General features: G+C 46.8%; 1 protein-coding gene across 1 annotated transcript in view; it reads right to left on the bottom strand.

The window, feature by feature from the left end:
* Nucleotides 1-3730: 3730 nt before the first annotated feature.
* The window catches only part of LOC144692683 (putative voltage-dependent R-type calcium channel subunit alpha-1E), a 902642-nt gene continuing 888537 nt past the window's right edge, over nucleotides 3731-17835 (bottom strand). The window contains 2 exon segments of the mRNA XM_078561778.1: nucleotides 3731-4270; nucleotides 12333-12437. Of these exon segments, the coding sequence (XP_078417904.1) occupies nucleotides 3731-4270; nucleotides 12333-12437 (645 nt within the window).

The raw sequence follows: 17835 nt of genomic DNA, 5'->3' as shown, positions 1-17835 counted from the left end.
CAGTTGTTGGTGCTCCTCTCTCTGAGCTAGAAGGCCCTGGGTTCAAATCCCACTCCAGGGCTTGATGGCCAAGGAAGGGATTTTCATAATGCAGTTCAGCTTGCAAATCCTTCCAACACTCCACACCATTCTCCAAGAGGAAAAACTGTGATGATATGTAAAAACAACAAAAAGAATCTTGCACTCAAACTCAAGCCATGGATTCCTCCATTCCTTCTGCAATCGTGGTCAGTGCGCTTGGGCGGTCTGATGATTTGCACATTCTCTACTGCTGTTCAATGATTCTCCTCGTCATTGATGGAAACAGGGTACAGAAGCTGACTGTATTGCAGGGCAGAGTCTGGAGAGAGCTAAGGCCTCCACTCCTGTTCCTGCCAAAGCAAGAATGAGGCATCATGTGAAAATTCAACTCACTACCTAACTGGTCTCACCACAGTGTGAATATCTGAGCTGGTGAGTGGTAAACCTGAGTCCTGTGATGGTGCAAATGGATCAGCTCCTTGGAGGATTCATTGCCTGTGCGGTCCTGTGATTGCCGCTGTATTCCTGTAGGCCCTGTCAGAGAGGAGGATATGAGTTAGTACTGGCAAGGCAAGTGTGTTGCAGTTTGTCATTTTGAAGATGGTCATATTTCACTTGCTGTTGACATGGCTGAGTGTTGTATGAAGTGTGGGTGAGCTCTGTGTCTCCCCAACCTCCAACGGCCAGAGGTGTCAAACCACCACTGATCTCCAGTGCTGCCTCCTGCTCTACAGCTGTGAACTATCAGAGGCCTCCCTCTGATTCTCTCCCTCTCTCTGGTGTTCTGTGCTCTCTTCTCTTGGACCTGGGGAAAGAACAGAGCTGGGTGGAAATGCAGTGGTGCTTGTTCATCTGATGGGTGCTGTACATTTAGTAAGGGTAATTGTCAGGAACAGGCATCAAATCGCATGCAGGTCAGGGTGAGTGGCAATGGTGGATGGATAGACTGGGGATGTGAGAAAGTGTAGAGAGAGAAGGATGGGTGTGCCTGCAAGGTGCGTGGCTGAGTTGGCTTGAGAAGATAAGATAGGGGCTGGGATGTAGGTGGATGTGCAACTATACTCATCTCTCCTGGATTGGTTAGACCATTAAAGCTCTTCCTACACTGAGCCCATGAGTATGATACAATGCTTCTGCTGCTGACATCCTCTGCCACCTCTAGCCAATCTTTCTTGGTGTCAACAGAAGGTTTCCTCCTCCCATTCCTGGGGATGAGTATCTCTCTCCGGCTCCTCACAGCCCCCAGCTGAACATCAAGGAAAGCGTCGTTGTACCATAATGCAGCCTTTGTCAGGAATTCATTCATGAACTTCCTCCTTCCTTATTTACAACTCCAAACTCCTCCAAATACCACCTTTGGATTGACCCTTTAAATCCTGCTGTTGAAATTGTATCACGTGAGTCCTCATCACTGTTGTTGCTGCTGTACACTGGATGCCAAAGTCAGCCACTGGCAGACATTTTGAAATTAATTATGCATTTAGCATGCAATATTAGACACCCCGGCCCATTCCCTGTGTGCCCCCAAGTTAATATCAGGGTCTATTTCTGAATATTGCTGAAAAGAGAGATATGCTGTCAAGTTTTTCATTTTGCGCTCATCAAGACAAACGCAAGAATGCAAATTTCAAACAATCACAACAATTTATACTACAGGAGAAGAGTGCTTATCCTGAGTGTGCTAATAACTACACTAACAACCAATTTAAGATAATCAGTTGAGCTCATAATGTGGTTCATTTATGCTTGCTAGAAGCCACATACATTCATTCTCGGCAAACAAAAGGAATATATTCAAACCTTGTGCCTTTTTTTGAATTACCCAGGAGCTTGGGGAGCCTATAGCTCCCTGTTGCTTTCCCCATGGCAACACCTCGACCAATCAGAGTTGACATGCCAACCAAACAGACCCTTTTCTACTGTAGTATAAATTGTTGTGATTTGAAATTTGGCATTCTTGCATTTGTCCTGATGAGTGCAAGACGAAAAGCTTTGGTCACATGTCTCGCTTTTCAGCAATATTTACGTTGTGTAGGATCAAGTGATTTCTACATACCAGTGACGTCCTTTTTTTGTTGGTACCTTGGTTCTGGGAGGCTGGCCTGGGCACTGGGTTCCACCATACCCACTGACACATCAAAGAATTATTTTCACCACCCTCCCCAGGACTCACGCCCCCAGTGATCCAATGGGAAATGGTGCAACTCACTCACACAGCATGTTAAGATGACACTGCCAGCTAGACTCCAAGCCCCTTCAGAAAGGGAGATGATCAGGCTCACTTTCAAACCACAGCACCTCTACATAGTCAAGGATTTTCATTTATTTGGACATAAAAGGTAGAGCTTCAGAACAAAGCAAAGGATTTTTAGCATTCTGATTGTCAATACTTCACAATACACTTCATATAGAGCAACCGCAGTGTCAAATATACAGTATTGGAACACAAGACTCAGGGGCTGTTTCAATTGAATTGACTGCAGGGCAGCCCACTGACTGTTATGGTCATCTTGCACTATAAATCAAGCCTTTTATTTAAACATGTTTCATAGACCGGAAAAAAAACAAAGACACTTCTTAAAACCTCAATCACATGCCAGTAAGTTAGTCACTGAACTCACTAGATTGACGGAACTTTCCAAACTGCATGCATCAGACTAGAAATACACACCGGCCAGTCTTTCAGGCAGGGGCGGGCTGGGTGGGGGTGGGGTGGGTAAGAGTGGATGTTTGGTTGGGGGGGGGGGGGGGGGGGGGGGGGGGGGTGGGGTGGGGGTGGGGGGTGGGGTGGGGGGTGAGGGTGGGGGTGGATTAAGGAAGGTGAAAATTAATTATTTACAAATAAAATGTTGGCTTTTTACTTTGTCTAAAGCATTTCAAAACTGATTCGGTACAAGTTGGCACGTCTCAGGGTGGCTGTGTTCTGCTGAACACACTGCGCAAGTTGACCCCAGAGAACCCACCGGGCCCACTGTAGTCATGGCGCATGGCTGGCTCTGTCAACATGACTGCACTCTGCGTATAATCCATCACAACACTTGTTCCGCTTCAGGTTTTGCTTTTGGCTTGGACTTTTGGAGAGAAATAAACACTTTCAAACACACAGAAGGAATGGGCAATCAGAAAAGGATGAAGGATTTCCCTTCTCCCAATGGTTGGGCGGGATGGGTTTGGCAATCGGTTGCCCCTCAGGTTTGCAAGCGGCGCACAGCCGAGCGCAGACACACAGCTAGAGAGCCCAGGAGCGAGGGAGCTTAGCTCCCCTGCCATCATCCCTCTGTCCATCGCATCAATCGCCACCAGGAAGTGGGAAAAGGGGAGAACTCCCAGGAAGCTCATCCAAAACTATTTCCAGAAGTGGTGCAGACTCCTCTCGTTGAACCTCCCAAAATGCGACACCATCGTCCAAACGCAGTCAGGAAAATGTCAACTTGAACCGTGGCACATCCACGCATGACCGACTGGGTGGGCGGGGGGGGGGGGGAGGCGGGTGAGGGGAGCAAAATCACTGCCATTCACCATACAAACTGCCCACCCAATAAAAATGTCTGGTCTCTTCAGCAGTATGTGTCTGGCGAGGTTCTCTCAGGTTTATCACTGTTTGATATTTTTTCGGTGTTGGCTATCTTTTGTGCCATTGAGCTTGCCGATTTGATTTCCTCCTTCATTCTCCTGCTCCCTCCCACCCCACTCCACCTCCTCGCCAGCTTCAGCATCTGTCGTCCTCGTCAGTGTCGGTGAATGGGTCAGGGACAGCTGTAGCTCCGCATCGCACCACCCGGGTGCGGTAACTCCCGTTGGGCAGTTGCCAGGAGTGCCTGAGAGGAGGGGCGGATGAGATGGTGTGGGACCTCCCGAGGCTTGTGGCCACAGCAGCCTCAAAGGTGAGTGTTTCCTCGCCCAAAGCCTGGTCCAAGCTGCCCAGGTCATCGTGCAGGGTCAGGGACGGCTCCGAAATGTAGCGCAGGGGTGTCGAGTGCTGGCTCTCACTCTTCTTGCTCAAACCTGGAGACTCGGTCCACAGTGTCTTGCTTGGCTGAACTCTCAGGGATTGATAGCGGGCATCTCTGCTCCTCGGGGTGGCTTGGTCTGTGGGAGGTGACAAGGTATCGGGACGCTGTGCTACGGGAGAATACGAAATGTGTGGCCGGGGCTTGGAAGGAGTCTGCGGGAGCTGGCGTCGCCCATGTTTGGGTGTACTGGTCCCAGATGTAGAAGGGATTGGGCTCTCACTCACAGAACTGTTCACCTACAGGATAGAAAAAGAAAACAATGGTTACTGCCTGATCTCACCACAAGATGGGGATCATTGAACTTCTAGTAGGAGGGATTCCCAAATCACAGTGAACCCCAGCCAATACCAAATAGCAGCAGGGTGAACCTTCATGTTGTGGATATCTCTCCTGCTTCTGGGTGTGGGTTCAGGTCTCACTCCAGAGATATGTGCACATAATCCAATGCTAAGGGACTGCAGCACTGTGGGAGGTGCCATATTTCAGATGAGATAGTAAACCGGGGCCCCTCTGCCTACTCAGGCGGACTATTTGAAGAACAGCAGTTGAGTCTGCCTGGAATGCTGGGCAATATTTATCTCTCAACTAACATCACTGGACACATTACCTGCTCATAATCATGGTGCTGTTTGTAGGAGCTTGCTGTGTGCAAATTGGCCGTGACGTTTTCCACACAACAATGGAGACTGCACCTCAAAGAAATACTTGATTGGCTGTACACCGCTCTGGGAAGTCCTATGGTTGTGAAAGGTGCTACAGAAATGCAAGTGCTTGAATAATTCCTCCTCAGGCCCACGTTACTTTATTATGGGAGAGTTGAGAGCCTCCTGATCGGATCACTGAGTTATAATCACCTCTCCTCCTGTACTGGGGGAAGCATGCTGGTTGTCCACACGGATAGGTGAATTAGCCTTGGGATGGTTATCACTCTTGGAGATACTGGGATATAAATTTCTTGGCATTCCAAACCAGTCAAGATTCCGGCAGCACACCACGAACAGAGAAGCCAGAAGAAGGAATTATATTCTCCCTCACACCTCATCAAAATTATTCCGGCCAGCTGTTGGTACTTATCAGCTACCACCACAATTTTCTCCTGTCACGTATAGGGAGTAGACAATCTGGAAGGAGGTAGACAGTCCGAAGGTGGGTAGGAAATTTGGTGGGCAAGTGGGTAAATAACTTCCCTGCTCCTTCATGGGGAAGAATACTTAGTGAGCTCTTTGTAATCGGTATCTACTAAGGAAGAGGAATCTAATAAAATACTGGTAGAAGCGGAGAGAGTGGATGTTGTAATATGCCTTTAAGAGATTGCAGCATGACATCACTAGAAGGGAAGTGTGTTACGCGATCCAGTTTAGTTTCACTTTTACTTTTGAGCAGAACACACACACATACACGCATAGCTCTGCTGCTGCTGTCTTCAACCTTTCTACCTCTGTATAAATGTTCCCTTGTGCCTTGTCTCAATAAATGAACCCACAACATGTTTACACAATCCCTTATGAGCGATTGGTGCCTTTATATCATTATCAAAACACAACAGCGGAGGTAATGGATGGGGTGAAAATTGAGAGTCAGGGTGTACTGGAAAGGCTGAAAATCCTTAGAGTAGATCAGAAACCTGGTCCAGACGGCTTGCATCCCAGGTTGCTGAAGGAAATAGGGTGGAGGTAGTGGAAGGGCTTACTTTAATCTTCCAATCTTCTCAAGATACTAGGGAGGTGCCAGAGGATTGGAGAGTGGCAGATGTGATGTTGTTATTCAAGAAAAGCTTTAAGGATAATCCCAGCAACTACAGACTGATTAATTTGACATCTGTGGTGGGCAAGGTTTTAGAATTCATGATGAAGGAAAAATCAGCAGGCACTTGGAGAGGTTTGAGGCAATTAAGGAGAGCCAGCACAGATTTGTAAAAGGCAAATTGTGTTTGACAATCAAACTGAATTTTTTGATGAAGTAACTGAGAAGGTTGATGAAGGGAATGTGGTGGATGTTGTCTACATGGATTTTAGGAAAGTGTTTGACAAAGTACCACACAAAAGGCTGGTTAGCAACATTGAGGCTTATGGAATTGAAGGGTCCGTGTCCAATTGAATTAAAAATTGCCTTAAGGGCAGAAAGTAGCAAGTCATGTTAAATGGTTATTTTTTAGACTGGAGGATGGTAGCCAGTGGTAGGGTTTGGGGTGGGGAGGTGGTTGACGTTAGTTACAAGTTTAGGTTGGAGAAGCTGAGGTTGTTCTCCCTGAACCAAAGGAGATTGAGGAGAGATTTGATAGTTTAAGATTTAGATAAGGTAGACAAAGAAAAACTGTTCCCATTAGCTGATGGTACAAGGGCAAGGGAACATAGATTTAAGGTTTTGGGGAAGAGACGTAGAGGGAGTGTGAAGAAGAACATTTTTTTTTACACACAGTAAGTGGTAATGAGCTGGAACTTGAGGGTGATGGAAATGAATAGAATCAATGGCTTCAAAAGGAAATTGAATGGGCACTTGAAGGAAATAAACTTGCAGGGCTGCAGAGATTGTGGAACTGAGTGGATTGTTCCATGGGCAGTTAGCATGGACTCAATGGGCTGAATGGCCTCCATCTGTGCTGTAAATGACTTTATGATGCTCTATGGGTCTAAAGATTTTCCAAATGTTTGGGGCCTCCAAAGATCTCTTTAAGGACCCCTTGTCAAACTAGCCACAATCTGGGAATGTCAGTCGAAGTTTGTCCTTCACAAGCTCGATCAGGGGAGACAGAGTTAGGGTTGCTCTTTCTCGGCTAGCACAGACACGATGGTCCAAATAACTTCCTTCTGTACGGTAAGTTTCCCACGTTTCCTGAGGTCAGATTTGAACTGAGCAAGGACACCACATTTTAAAGTTGAAACGAGGTCCATGCTCATTAAATGACTCCATATCTCATAGCCAGAGGGGATTCTGTTCCAATGCTGCCACCCAGACCTACACTTTTGAATGAAAAGTGCAATGTTTAACTCTTGACTAGTCCATGTCTGACTAGCTCTTGCTAGCTCAGTTTAGATCCAATGTACAGCACACTTCGATTCAATGTGTGAACTGAGTCTAACAAACATCAGTTCCACCACACTTGTATCAAAGGCTCCAGCTTTCTGGTCCCCATGGAAACCGTCAGAGAAGAGCTCAAGCCTGGGGCCTACCTGTCCCTGGTGATTGTGCGAACGCCCTAGACTAGGGGACCGAGATAGCCTCCCATCCCGGGACTGTTGCTGTGGATGCTGAGTACGCTCTGCTGAGTTGCACAGGGATCTATCAGGTGACAGCAAATGTTTCCTTTCCTTGGAACGGCCTCTCTCCAGACTGTCTGCATATGGGATTTCCCCGGTTCGCAGCCCTGTGAGAGGGGAAAACAAATCCCTGAGAATAATTTACAAACATATTCCACTTTATCAACTTTTTAATGTCGTGATAGTGGTGGTAGTAAGCACACAGAGACAAAGGTAGCTCAATCCAAACCAAATCAGTGCGTAAGAGAGCATTAATCCCTGCCAGGTCAATAAATGAGGTAAAGGACAGCAATAATCCCACCAATTTTCACATAGCCTGGGAGAACCAAAACTGCTCAACTAGTAAAGGTAATATATCTGTTGAAAATATTTGGGGTAGTTTTTGGAACTGACATGGTAATAGGCCATATTATATTTAATGCTGAGTAATAAACTATGGTTAGTTACCAACGTAACTGTATGGGAGCATCTTGCAAATAGTGATCACAACACAATTGAATTTGATATTAGGGAGAAGGGAGAGAGTTACAAACCAAGATTATAAATACAAATATGGTAAACTCTGAAGCAATGAAAGATAAGTTAACCACAGTAAATTGGGCTGGATTAACGGATACGTCACAGTGTGAAGGGTTCAAAGAAACATTTGGGATAAACTAATACATAACCCTAAAATGCAAGAGCTTTACTTGTGCAGTTATGATCAACAAATCAGTTAAGAGATAGCATCAAGCAAAAGAAAAGGCTTTCACAAATGCAAGGAAAAACTGAAATTTCGCATGCTGGAAGAACTAAAAACCTACAACAGGATACCAAGAAATAAAGATGAGATGGGAAATTATGAGTAGAAGTATAACTAAGAGTATGAAAAAATGCTAGGGATATTGAAGATAAAAGTAATAGTTTTACTAACATATATATATAGGTATGTGTTATTAATAAACAGTTATTGTTCAATAGAATTGTGATATATGCGCTATAAATACAGACTAAATTCACAGAGAGAGTTGTCATTTCAAGTCAAGTACCATTTTTACAGTGTGATACTTGCTAATTATTGCCAATCAACCTCTTTGGCACTGAAAGCTAACTATTATAACTGCACTGTCTTATTTCTTCAGATTTTCATCGTTGTTTGAGATATTAACCATTCAATAAATCATTTTAAAACACTTTCTATCTTTTTTTTCTCTCTCTTAATCAAATCTTACTTCCTCTCCCTTTATTTCTTTTTCTGTACCTGATCTGACATTGAACTCACCGATTGCTTTATCCCCCTTCTCAGTCTTTGCATCATTCATTTCACAATCCTTCAATCTGATTGTTTAAACACACACAGTTGTTTTTCCTCTTCACTCAGCTCCCAGATGCCCTGGAGAGTGTGCAGTACCATTTCCATTTTCCACATGCAGCAACTTGCAGTGCACAATATTGTTGATAGCAAACAGACAAGAGTTAGTCTGACTAACAGCGACCACAGTCATTGCTCTGTACAGGGGATCTTTGGCCCAATATTACCTGCGCCTGTAGTTAAAAGGCTCTCATTGCCCTTATCTGTCCCCTCGGTTTTAATATACTTGCAAATCTTTAGCGTTGTTCTTGATATTATCCCTTGCAAGTTTTTGTCTCATATTCCCTTTCCGTCATTCTTCCTCCTTTCTTTATATCTTAATATCTCTCACAGTCTGTGGGATTTCTCCTGCTTTTTGTCTTCAAATAAGCCCTTACTTCTGGTTTTATACTATCTCTCGCTTCCCTTATTGACCAAAGTTGTTTAATTGCACAAGTAGAGTTCTTCCCCTTTAGAGGTATGTACAGGTTCTGTACTTATCAAATATTTCTTTCAACACATGGTTCATCTGTAATTTCATCCATCAATAGTTCTGCTCTGTCTATTGTGGTTAATTTCAGTCTCATCTGTCCAATGGCAGCTATACCCACATTTAAACCTTTAGTTCATGACTCATCCTTCTCCCTCATAAACCTCATCAGGATATGTAGTTTATATGGATTTCAGCAAAGCCTTTGACAAGGTCCCACATGGGAAACTTATAAAGAAGGCAAATGCACATGGGATACAGGGTAATTTGATCAGGTGATTCAAAATTGGCTTAGTTGTAGGAGACAGAGGGTGTTGACAGAGGGATGCTTTAGTGACTGGAAGCCAGTGTCCAGTGGCATACCACAAGGATCTGTGCTGGGTCCCCTATTATTCGTCATTTATCACGATGTGGGGATAGGATTAGTAAGTTTGTGGATGACACAAAGATTGGCCGGGTGGTTAACAGTGAGGTTGAGTGTCTCGGACTACAGGAAGACATAGACGGGGTGGTCAAATGGGCAGATAAGTGGCAGATGGAATTTAACCCTGAAAAGTGTGAGGTGACACACTTTGGAAGGAGTAATTTGACAAGGACGTGTTCAATGAACAGCATGACACTAGGAAGTTCTGAGGAACAAAGGGACCTTGGCGTGTGTGTCCGTAGATCTCTGAAGGCAGAGGGGCATGTTAGTGGGGTGGTGAAAAAGGCATTTGGGATACTTGCCTTTCTTAATCGAGGCATAGGTTACAAAAGCAGGGAGGTCATGTTGGAGTTGTATAGAACCTTGGTGAGACAACAGCTGGAGCACTGTGTGCAGTTCTGGTCGCCACATTATAGGAAGGATGTGATTGCACTGGAGGGGGTGCAGAGGAGATTCACCAGGGTGTTGCCTGGGATGAAACATTTAAGTTGTGAAGAGAGGTTGGATAGACTTGGGTTGTTTTCCCTGGAGCAGAGAAGACTGAGGGGTGACCTGATCGAGGTGTACAAGATTATGAGGGGCATGGACAGGGTGTATAGGGAGCAGCTGTTCCCCTTAGTTGAAAGGTCAGTCACGAGGGGGCACAAGTTCAAGGTGACGGGCAGGAGGTTTAGGGGGGATGTGAGGAAAAACTTTTTAACCCAGAGGGTGGTGATGGTCTGGAATGCACTGCCTGGGAGGGTGGTGGAGGCGGGTTGCCTCACATCCTTTAAAAAGTACCTGGATGAGCACTTGGCACATCATAACATCCAAGGCTATGGGCCAAGTGCTGGTAAATGGGATTAGGTAGGTAGGTCAGGTGTTTCTCATGTGTCGGTGCAGACTCGATGGGCCGAAGGGCCTCTTCTGCACTATGTGATTCTGTGATATGGTCATTGTCAGCTCGTGTTCCTTTACTGTTATTTAGGAAGGTCTCGAGAAAAAAATTACCCAAGTAAATTCCAATCCCTTTTGGGCCTCAATCTATTGTCCTTCGTTGTATGATCCGCTTTCAGCTTCAGGATTCATCGTGTAGTCTTAAAGCAGGTAAATGAATCGGGCTGACATGGGCAGCCCAGGGAGTGGAAACAGGGCTCAACAATTGCCTGAATAAGAAGGTGCGTTCAGACTGCATCCCACCCATTCCCCTTGCCACATCAGCTGAAAAGGCATCAATATTTTAACCCGACATCCTCAGACATTGCTGTCCTCACACTGCCTCAACGTGCCAGTGGTTACCTGCAGTTGAAGACCTGCTGGATGCCCTCCCAGGCCGCCGGCCCCGTTTTTGGTAGAGCTCCTCTGGGCCGGCTCTCTCCAGCGAGTACTTGTTGAGCCAGCTGCCACTCGAATGGTGGCCCGCATATGTAGAGAATGAGCGTTTCATTGGACTTGTGTCTTCAGTTGACTGTCAAGTCACAGAAGGAACAAATATATAAACCTTGAGTCATGTGAGCAATGTATGTGCGCCAGAAAAAAATGATTAGCAGTACATGTCATTTTAGTGCCAACACAAGGCATTTTAATAACCAATATTTTTATAATTCAGGCATGCAGTACCTTTCCATTCTGACTGGGACCTCTGTCCTTTCAATGCTAATTAATGAGGATTGGCACCCCTTCATCCTAACTGCATCATGTCAAAACTTACTTCATCATCTTCCATTCCCACTCAATTCTTTCAAGGGTCATTGGTACCTTCCCTCACTCTTCCCATCTCCCAGTAACAACAACCCCAAAGTATTATCACTTTACACTATAAACTATCATGTTTTCCCTTCTACTCTTTCTAACCTGAATGACACTGCACTATGAGCCTTAGCCCATTCCTTAGTTTTCTCAGTTTAAAACATTTTGAATAGTTATAGCTGTTTGATAGATATACACAAGCTAATTCCACCTTGGGCCAACCCAACACAAAGTGACACTAACCCTTCAATCCCAACGATACAAAATATGTCCAATCCTTGGCCCATTCAAAACCTGTTCAAAACCAGATTCAGAAGGTTTAGTGCAGTAAACTGCTGCCGGCTGGATGAATGGTTTGGTGGAGAGAGGGAGAGGCAGGGATTCGGTGTGAGTGCCAGTGACCATTAAAAATGGTCATTGAGGTTTTGGGTTTATAAACAGGAGCACAGGATACAAGAGCGGAGAAAGAATGACTATTCAACACCAAACATTGGTTTGGGGTGTCCCATTATAGAATCGGCAATAAAAGCACTGACAGCATAGAGCATAGATAGATCATGGTGATCCCAGGACTGGGGGAAGGATATAAGGAAAGCCCTGGGATACTGGGATTGTTTCCATTGATCATGGTTATCCCAGGACTGAGGGAAGGATATAAGGAAAGCCCTGGGATACTGGGATTGTTTCCACTGATCATGGTTATCCCAGGACTGAGGGAAGGATATAAGGAAAGCCTTGGGATATTGGGATTGTTTCCACTGATCATGGTGATCCCAGGACTGGGGGAAGGATATAAGGAAAGCCTTGGGATATTGGGATTGTTTCCACGGGAGCAGGAAAGGCAAAGAAAAACATTGATTGTGTTTTTTTTAAAATTGTGAATAATGTTGATAGAGAGTAGGGAGAGAGAATTTGCTCAGGTCGTGGAGACAATGACAACGGGGGTCATGAATTTATTAGTACAGGGATTGAGGGCAGGAGTTTGGAAAAATTCCTTTACATTACTGTCGGCACTGGAGAAAGACACACAGCCATTGGCTTAGATAAAGGCAGAGCAAACAGGATTTACCTCGGACTCAACCTCAAGTCGGGGCATGGACACTGCCCGTCCTCGGCTTTCGATGGGGAGGTAATTGCTGTTGTGGGGATACTCCAGTTTTCCTTTCTCTAGTTCCTGTATATCACAAATCAAATAGACTCACATTTTAGTTAATGCAATATACCTCATCAATATGTGAACTAGATGTCACATTTATAAATCTTCCTGGACACAAAGCCTGTTGCTGTGATTTTCAGTAACACTTCGATGTTACCATTGAAAATCCCTGTGTTAACATTGGTAATGGGAAAATCCTGAGTAAAGATGTAAATTATCCTTCTTGATCGCCAACCATATTATTGAAAAGCTTTCTGATTCATTTTTGTTGCCCTTTCTTTTTCTCAGTAACTGAGATTTCTGTATATTAAATTAGGGTCTATGCCAAAGCAGAATAAGTACACATTTCACAACGAATTCACAATGACTGAAGTTACCCATTGAATCTTTTTTTGAGTTTTTAAAATACCTTGAATTACCACAATACTTCAGCCTGTCACAGAGTCCCGAGCTTCACACAGTTACAAAGGCTTTGGGGTCCATCTGCACATTCTGAGTATGTGCAGTTTACACAGTTAACTCGCATGTGATTTGTGCACTCACAGGGCTTGGCAATGAGAATCGGAGGATATTAGAGATTTTTTGCCTTCTCCAAAAGACTGAAAAATCCCCTCAAAAAATTGAATTACTAAACTTTATTTCATTTCTCAGTAAATGTTGTTTTATGCAGTAGACGGACCAGTCAGTCAACATCAGCAAACAGCAACAAAAACAAAAATACCTGGAAAAACTCAGCAGGTCTGGCAGCATCTGCGGAGAGGAATACAGTTAACGTTTCGAGTCCGTATGACTCTTCAACTGAACTGAGTAAAAATAGAAGAGAGGTGAAATATAAGCTGGTTTAAGGGGGTGGGGGGGGGAGGTGGGACAGGTAGAGCTGGATAGAGGGCCAGTGATAGGTGGAGATAACCAAAAGATGTCACAGACAAAAGGACAAAGAGGTGTTGAAGGTGGTGATATTATCAGTCTCTCCTCCATCCCCACCCCCTTTCCGATCCCCCCTTTTCCAAAAATTTATATATATTTTTCTTTTCCCACCTATTTCCATTATTTTAAAATATATTTCCATCCATTGTTTTATCTCTATCTTTTAGCCTATTTCGATCCCTTCCCCCCACCCCACCCCCACTAGGGCTGTCTGTCCCTTGCTCGTCCTGCTTTCTACCCTTAATGCCACCATTATCACATTTCTTAGATAATATCACCACCGTCAACATCTCTTTGTCCTTTTGTCTATGGCATCTTTTGGCTACCTCCACCTATCACTGGCCCTCTATCTAGCTCTACCTGTCCCACCCCCCCTAAAACCAGCTTATATTTCACCTCTCTTCTATTTTCCTTAGTTCTGTTGAAGAGTCATACCGACTCGAAACGTTAACTGTATTCCTCTCCGCAGATGCTGTCAGACCTGCTGAGTTTTTCCAGGTATTTTTGTTTTTATTTCGGATTTCCAGCATCCGCAGTTTTTTGCTTTTATCTCAGTAAACAGCAAGATGTGCTTTTGATGGTTTGAAAGTAAACATAGAAAATATTAATAAAGAATGGGTTGTTGTTTACTACTGTTGGAAATTTAATTAACGAAACTCTCCTCTGAACCATTTGTGAACATTAAGGATTTTATTGTTAGTGATTTGAAAACTACCCAAATTATGCAAGTCAGAACATTAATAGACAATTTTGATCGGCTTTCGAAATATTGGGTGAAAAATTCATCAAGGCCTTTTCTTGGGTGGAGGTGTCATGATCCCCAAACTGCCTAACCAAACTCCCACTGAGGCAGGCAGCAAGCAAACTTCATGCTCCTTCCCTTTTTAAATGACTATAGCGTTGGGCCGCGTGGGGCTGTTGCTGCCGGCTGCCTGAGCGTTTAACAAGCTGAGCCCAGTAGTGTGTGCTTATCATGATGGTGCAGATAGTCTTCTCCTCTTCAAGCCAGTGTGCCCCTCATAAAGGGGAGTTGCACTGATTGGAAGATTGCTGGCTGCCTGCACTGACACTGGATAAGCAAGAGCTAGACAAATGGAGCACCAGGCCAGAGAGAAGGCTTCCAGGTTCACAGGCGTCGTGTTGGAGGCCTTAATGATGGCGATGAACAGGAGGAGGGAGGTCATGTTTCCTGGGGTGGAGGATTGGGGGAGATCAGGGGGCCCTCAAAGAATGCCCCCTACAGGGAATGGGAGCAGTAGCCAGGAAGGTGGACACCTGGAGCAGAATTTTCTGCCTGTCGGGTGGGCGGTGTGGGAGCGGGTGCAGCTGGATGCGGAGCCATTTTACACAGGCGGGCCAATTAAGGCCCACCCAGCGTGAACTGCGGCTCCCGAGGACATCGGGAGTGAGCGGGCAGTGGTGGGACTGCAATGACCACCGGGTCCAATGGTGACCCTGTTATAAAAAGTAGCTGCAGCCTTTCAAAGGCTGTGAATCATGGCCAGTGGAAGGGCTTCCCAGAGCATTGCTGCTGAGCAGGCCGGGCAGGAGGATAGGGCAGGGGGTTAGGGCAGGGGGGCACTGTGCCCCTCATCTTTCTGATGATTGCGTTGCTGCCCACCTTGAGGGGGTGGCAGCACAACGGGAGGTCCTGGTACCCCAGGATGGGAGGAGGAGGCCCCCCACATGATCAACCGTGCCTGGGAGGAGGTGGCGGAGTTGGTGAGCTCCCGCCATGTGATGCGGCGCACCTGGATCCAGTGTCGCAAGCGCTTCAACGACCTGTTGCACTCAGGAAGGGTGAGTACCATGATGGCACTGGTCACTTAACCCAGCAGGTAGGCTATCCCCCTGCCCCCCTACACCCACACACACCTAGTCTGAGTGTAGTGGCTGCATTGAATCATTGACGCCATGTGTCCTTCGCTGGGTGGGCCAGCAGATATTGCCCATGCCGAGGTCAGCTTGAGAGGGTGGTGAAGAGATGGGTTCTGCCCCCGCAGCAAGTGGTACACTGAGACCCACATTACTGTTTTGGGAGCAACCTGGAGGAGCTGCACTAGGCGCAGTGCTGGAACTTCAGGACATGTCAAAGTCAGGGTGATGACACACTGGGAGGGGAGCTTCAAGGTGGCGTTGGCACCGATTGATCTGCTGTCCTCTGCGCTCCACGTGCTTGCGCCTCCTTGATATGGAAGGTTAGACTGTGTGGTGCCTAATGTGATGTAGACGGCATTTGGCCAAGGCGGTGGTGGGGTGGGGGTCTGGGGGGGTGGGGTGCGGGGTTGTGGGACAGGCCTGGCATCTTTGTGTGAGTGTTTGGCAGCAGCGGGGTGAGGAGGCACTGGAGCCCTGCAAAGTCCCACTCTGGTTGGGGTGGGCCGTGCGTGAAGAGAGTCCAGGTACAAGTTGCACTAATCAATGCTCTTCTCTCCTTTTCAGGGGAAGAATGCACATTATGCCGCCGAGAGGGTGAGGACTGGCGGAGGGCCGGCCCAGGTGGCGATTCTCAGCCGCTTCGAGCAGGAGGCTCTGGATTTGGAGAGGCGCCATGTGCCCAGCTCCACTGGTGTTGGTGAGGCTGGAGTGCCATGGCAAGGTATGTTTGCCCAGCAGTGAGGTCACCATTGTTTTCCCAACAGCCATGGCTGTGCTGAAAGTTCAGTGATTGAAGTTTGCAACATGGCTTGACCGTTGCTTACAGAAGGATGAACGCATAATGATCCGGGGGACAGGGATGCAGATTGACATTGTCTCCACGTTAACTGATCCAATGTCCCTGTTCTTCCTTTCAGCATCAGCGGAGCAGGGCCGGGAGGAGTAGCAGGGGTTCCCCTCTCACACCTGAGGGCCCTGAAGTCTAAGACTCACCAGCGTCATACCATCTCTGCCGGGCAGGCACTAGCGCAGATACTAGCATCTCGGTGGGAATTAGAACATCGGCTAGTGTCCCGGGACACAGTGGTGAGGGCACTTCACAGTTGCTGGAGGAGCTGGCGGAGATAGAGTGCCCATGGCGCCAGCAGTGGGAGGACTGCAGGGGACCAGGCACATGCTCAGTTGGTGCCTGATGATGTGCCTCTGGAGTCGTCCATGACGCAGCAGCAGCAGGAAATGTGGCCGGGTGTGCGGGAGCATCTGGGGGAGATACACGAGGCTATACTTGGCTTGGCCTCCGTGGTGGAGGAGTCTACGTAGACTATCATCAAAGCAATGAGCCTCATGGCCAAGCACCATCCGTCGTCCATGGAGAGAGTGGCGACTCTCATGGAGAGGCTCCTCCAGGAGACCAGTCAGGGCTTCCTGGGGATGTGCTCTGACCAGCAAACCCTTACATCAGCATTGACCTCAGCTAGTCAGTGCCAGTTTGGGAGATGGTCTGGGCATCAAGTTTCCCAGCTCAGTGCCCATCGATCCACAGTGAGCAGGGAGGTCTGAAGTGACCTCAAGTCGGCGCAGCAGCTGCCTGTCATCTCTGCAGGCTCCTCTCAGGGCGCACCAGATGAGGGCAGCAGCTCCTCTGCCCCTCTCCCAGTGACTGTGGCATCAGAACAGGCTGCAGCAACTGGGGAGATGCCAGCTGTGGAACTGGCCGCTCCCTCCCAGGCGGGGCCAGCACAGGCTCCATGGGCCAGAGGACGACTGCCAAGGTCATCAAGCCCAACAAGACAGCAGAGTCAGCAGGCTGGCTCAGGTGCCACTCCCAGCGATGGGGCAGCATCAAGACATAGCACCCGGAAAGGTAAACGTAAGGCACCTTAGGCACACCACGGGTTTATCACTGATGCTTTTGTGTTGGCCCGAGATGAGGTCTTTATGAGTTGGTGTGATTTTTAACACCTATGTCATTTTGTTTTCTAAAGTTCCTTTTGTTATAATATTAAATTCAGACATGTCATAGAAACATAGAAACTAGGAGCAGGAGTAGGCCATTCGGCCCTTCGAGCCTGTTCCGCCATTCATTATGATCATGGCTGATCATCCAACTCAATAGCCTGCCCCCGCTTTCTCCCCATATCCTTTGATCCCTTTCGCCCTAAGAGCTATATCTAACTCCTTCTTGAAAACAGACAATGGTCTCAACTACTTTCTGTGGTAGTGAATTCCACGGGCTCACCACTCTCTGGGTGGTGTACCCCATATCATGGTCTACCCCATATCCTCAGACTGTGACCCCTGGTTCTGGACTCCCCCACCATCGGGAACATCCTTCCTGCATCTACCCTGTCTAGTCCTGTTAGAATTTTATAGGTTTCTATGAGAGCCACCTTTGAGGGGATAGCCCTTGTCACCATGGCTGAGGGTGCCTCTTTTCTTCTGCAGGTGGATGGTTTCCAATAATGTTATGAGTGATTTGTGGGATATTCAGCTTTATTAAGGCCCTTAGTTAATGTTCCTATCCAGGCAGATTTGGCACTTAGGTGTTGAGTATGGAGCCTGCAGCCCAGGCTTCTCCTGGAGGTCCATATGTGCTGTGCTAGCTGAAGGT

The sequence above is a fragment of the Cetorhinus maximus genome, chromosome 17 (assembly GCF_964194155.1).
Source record: "Cetorhinus maximus chromosome 17, sCetMax3.hap1.1, whole genome shotgun sequence".
Taxonomy (NCBI): Eukaryota; Metazoa; Chordata; class Chondrichthyes; order Lamniformes; family Cetorhinidae; genus Cetorhinus; species Cetorhinus maximus.
This window is presented reverse-complemented; position numbering and strand designations above follow the sequence as displayed.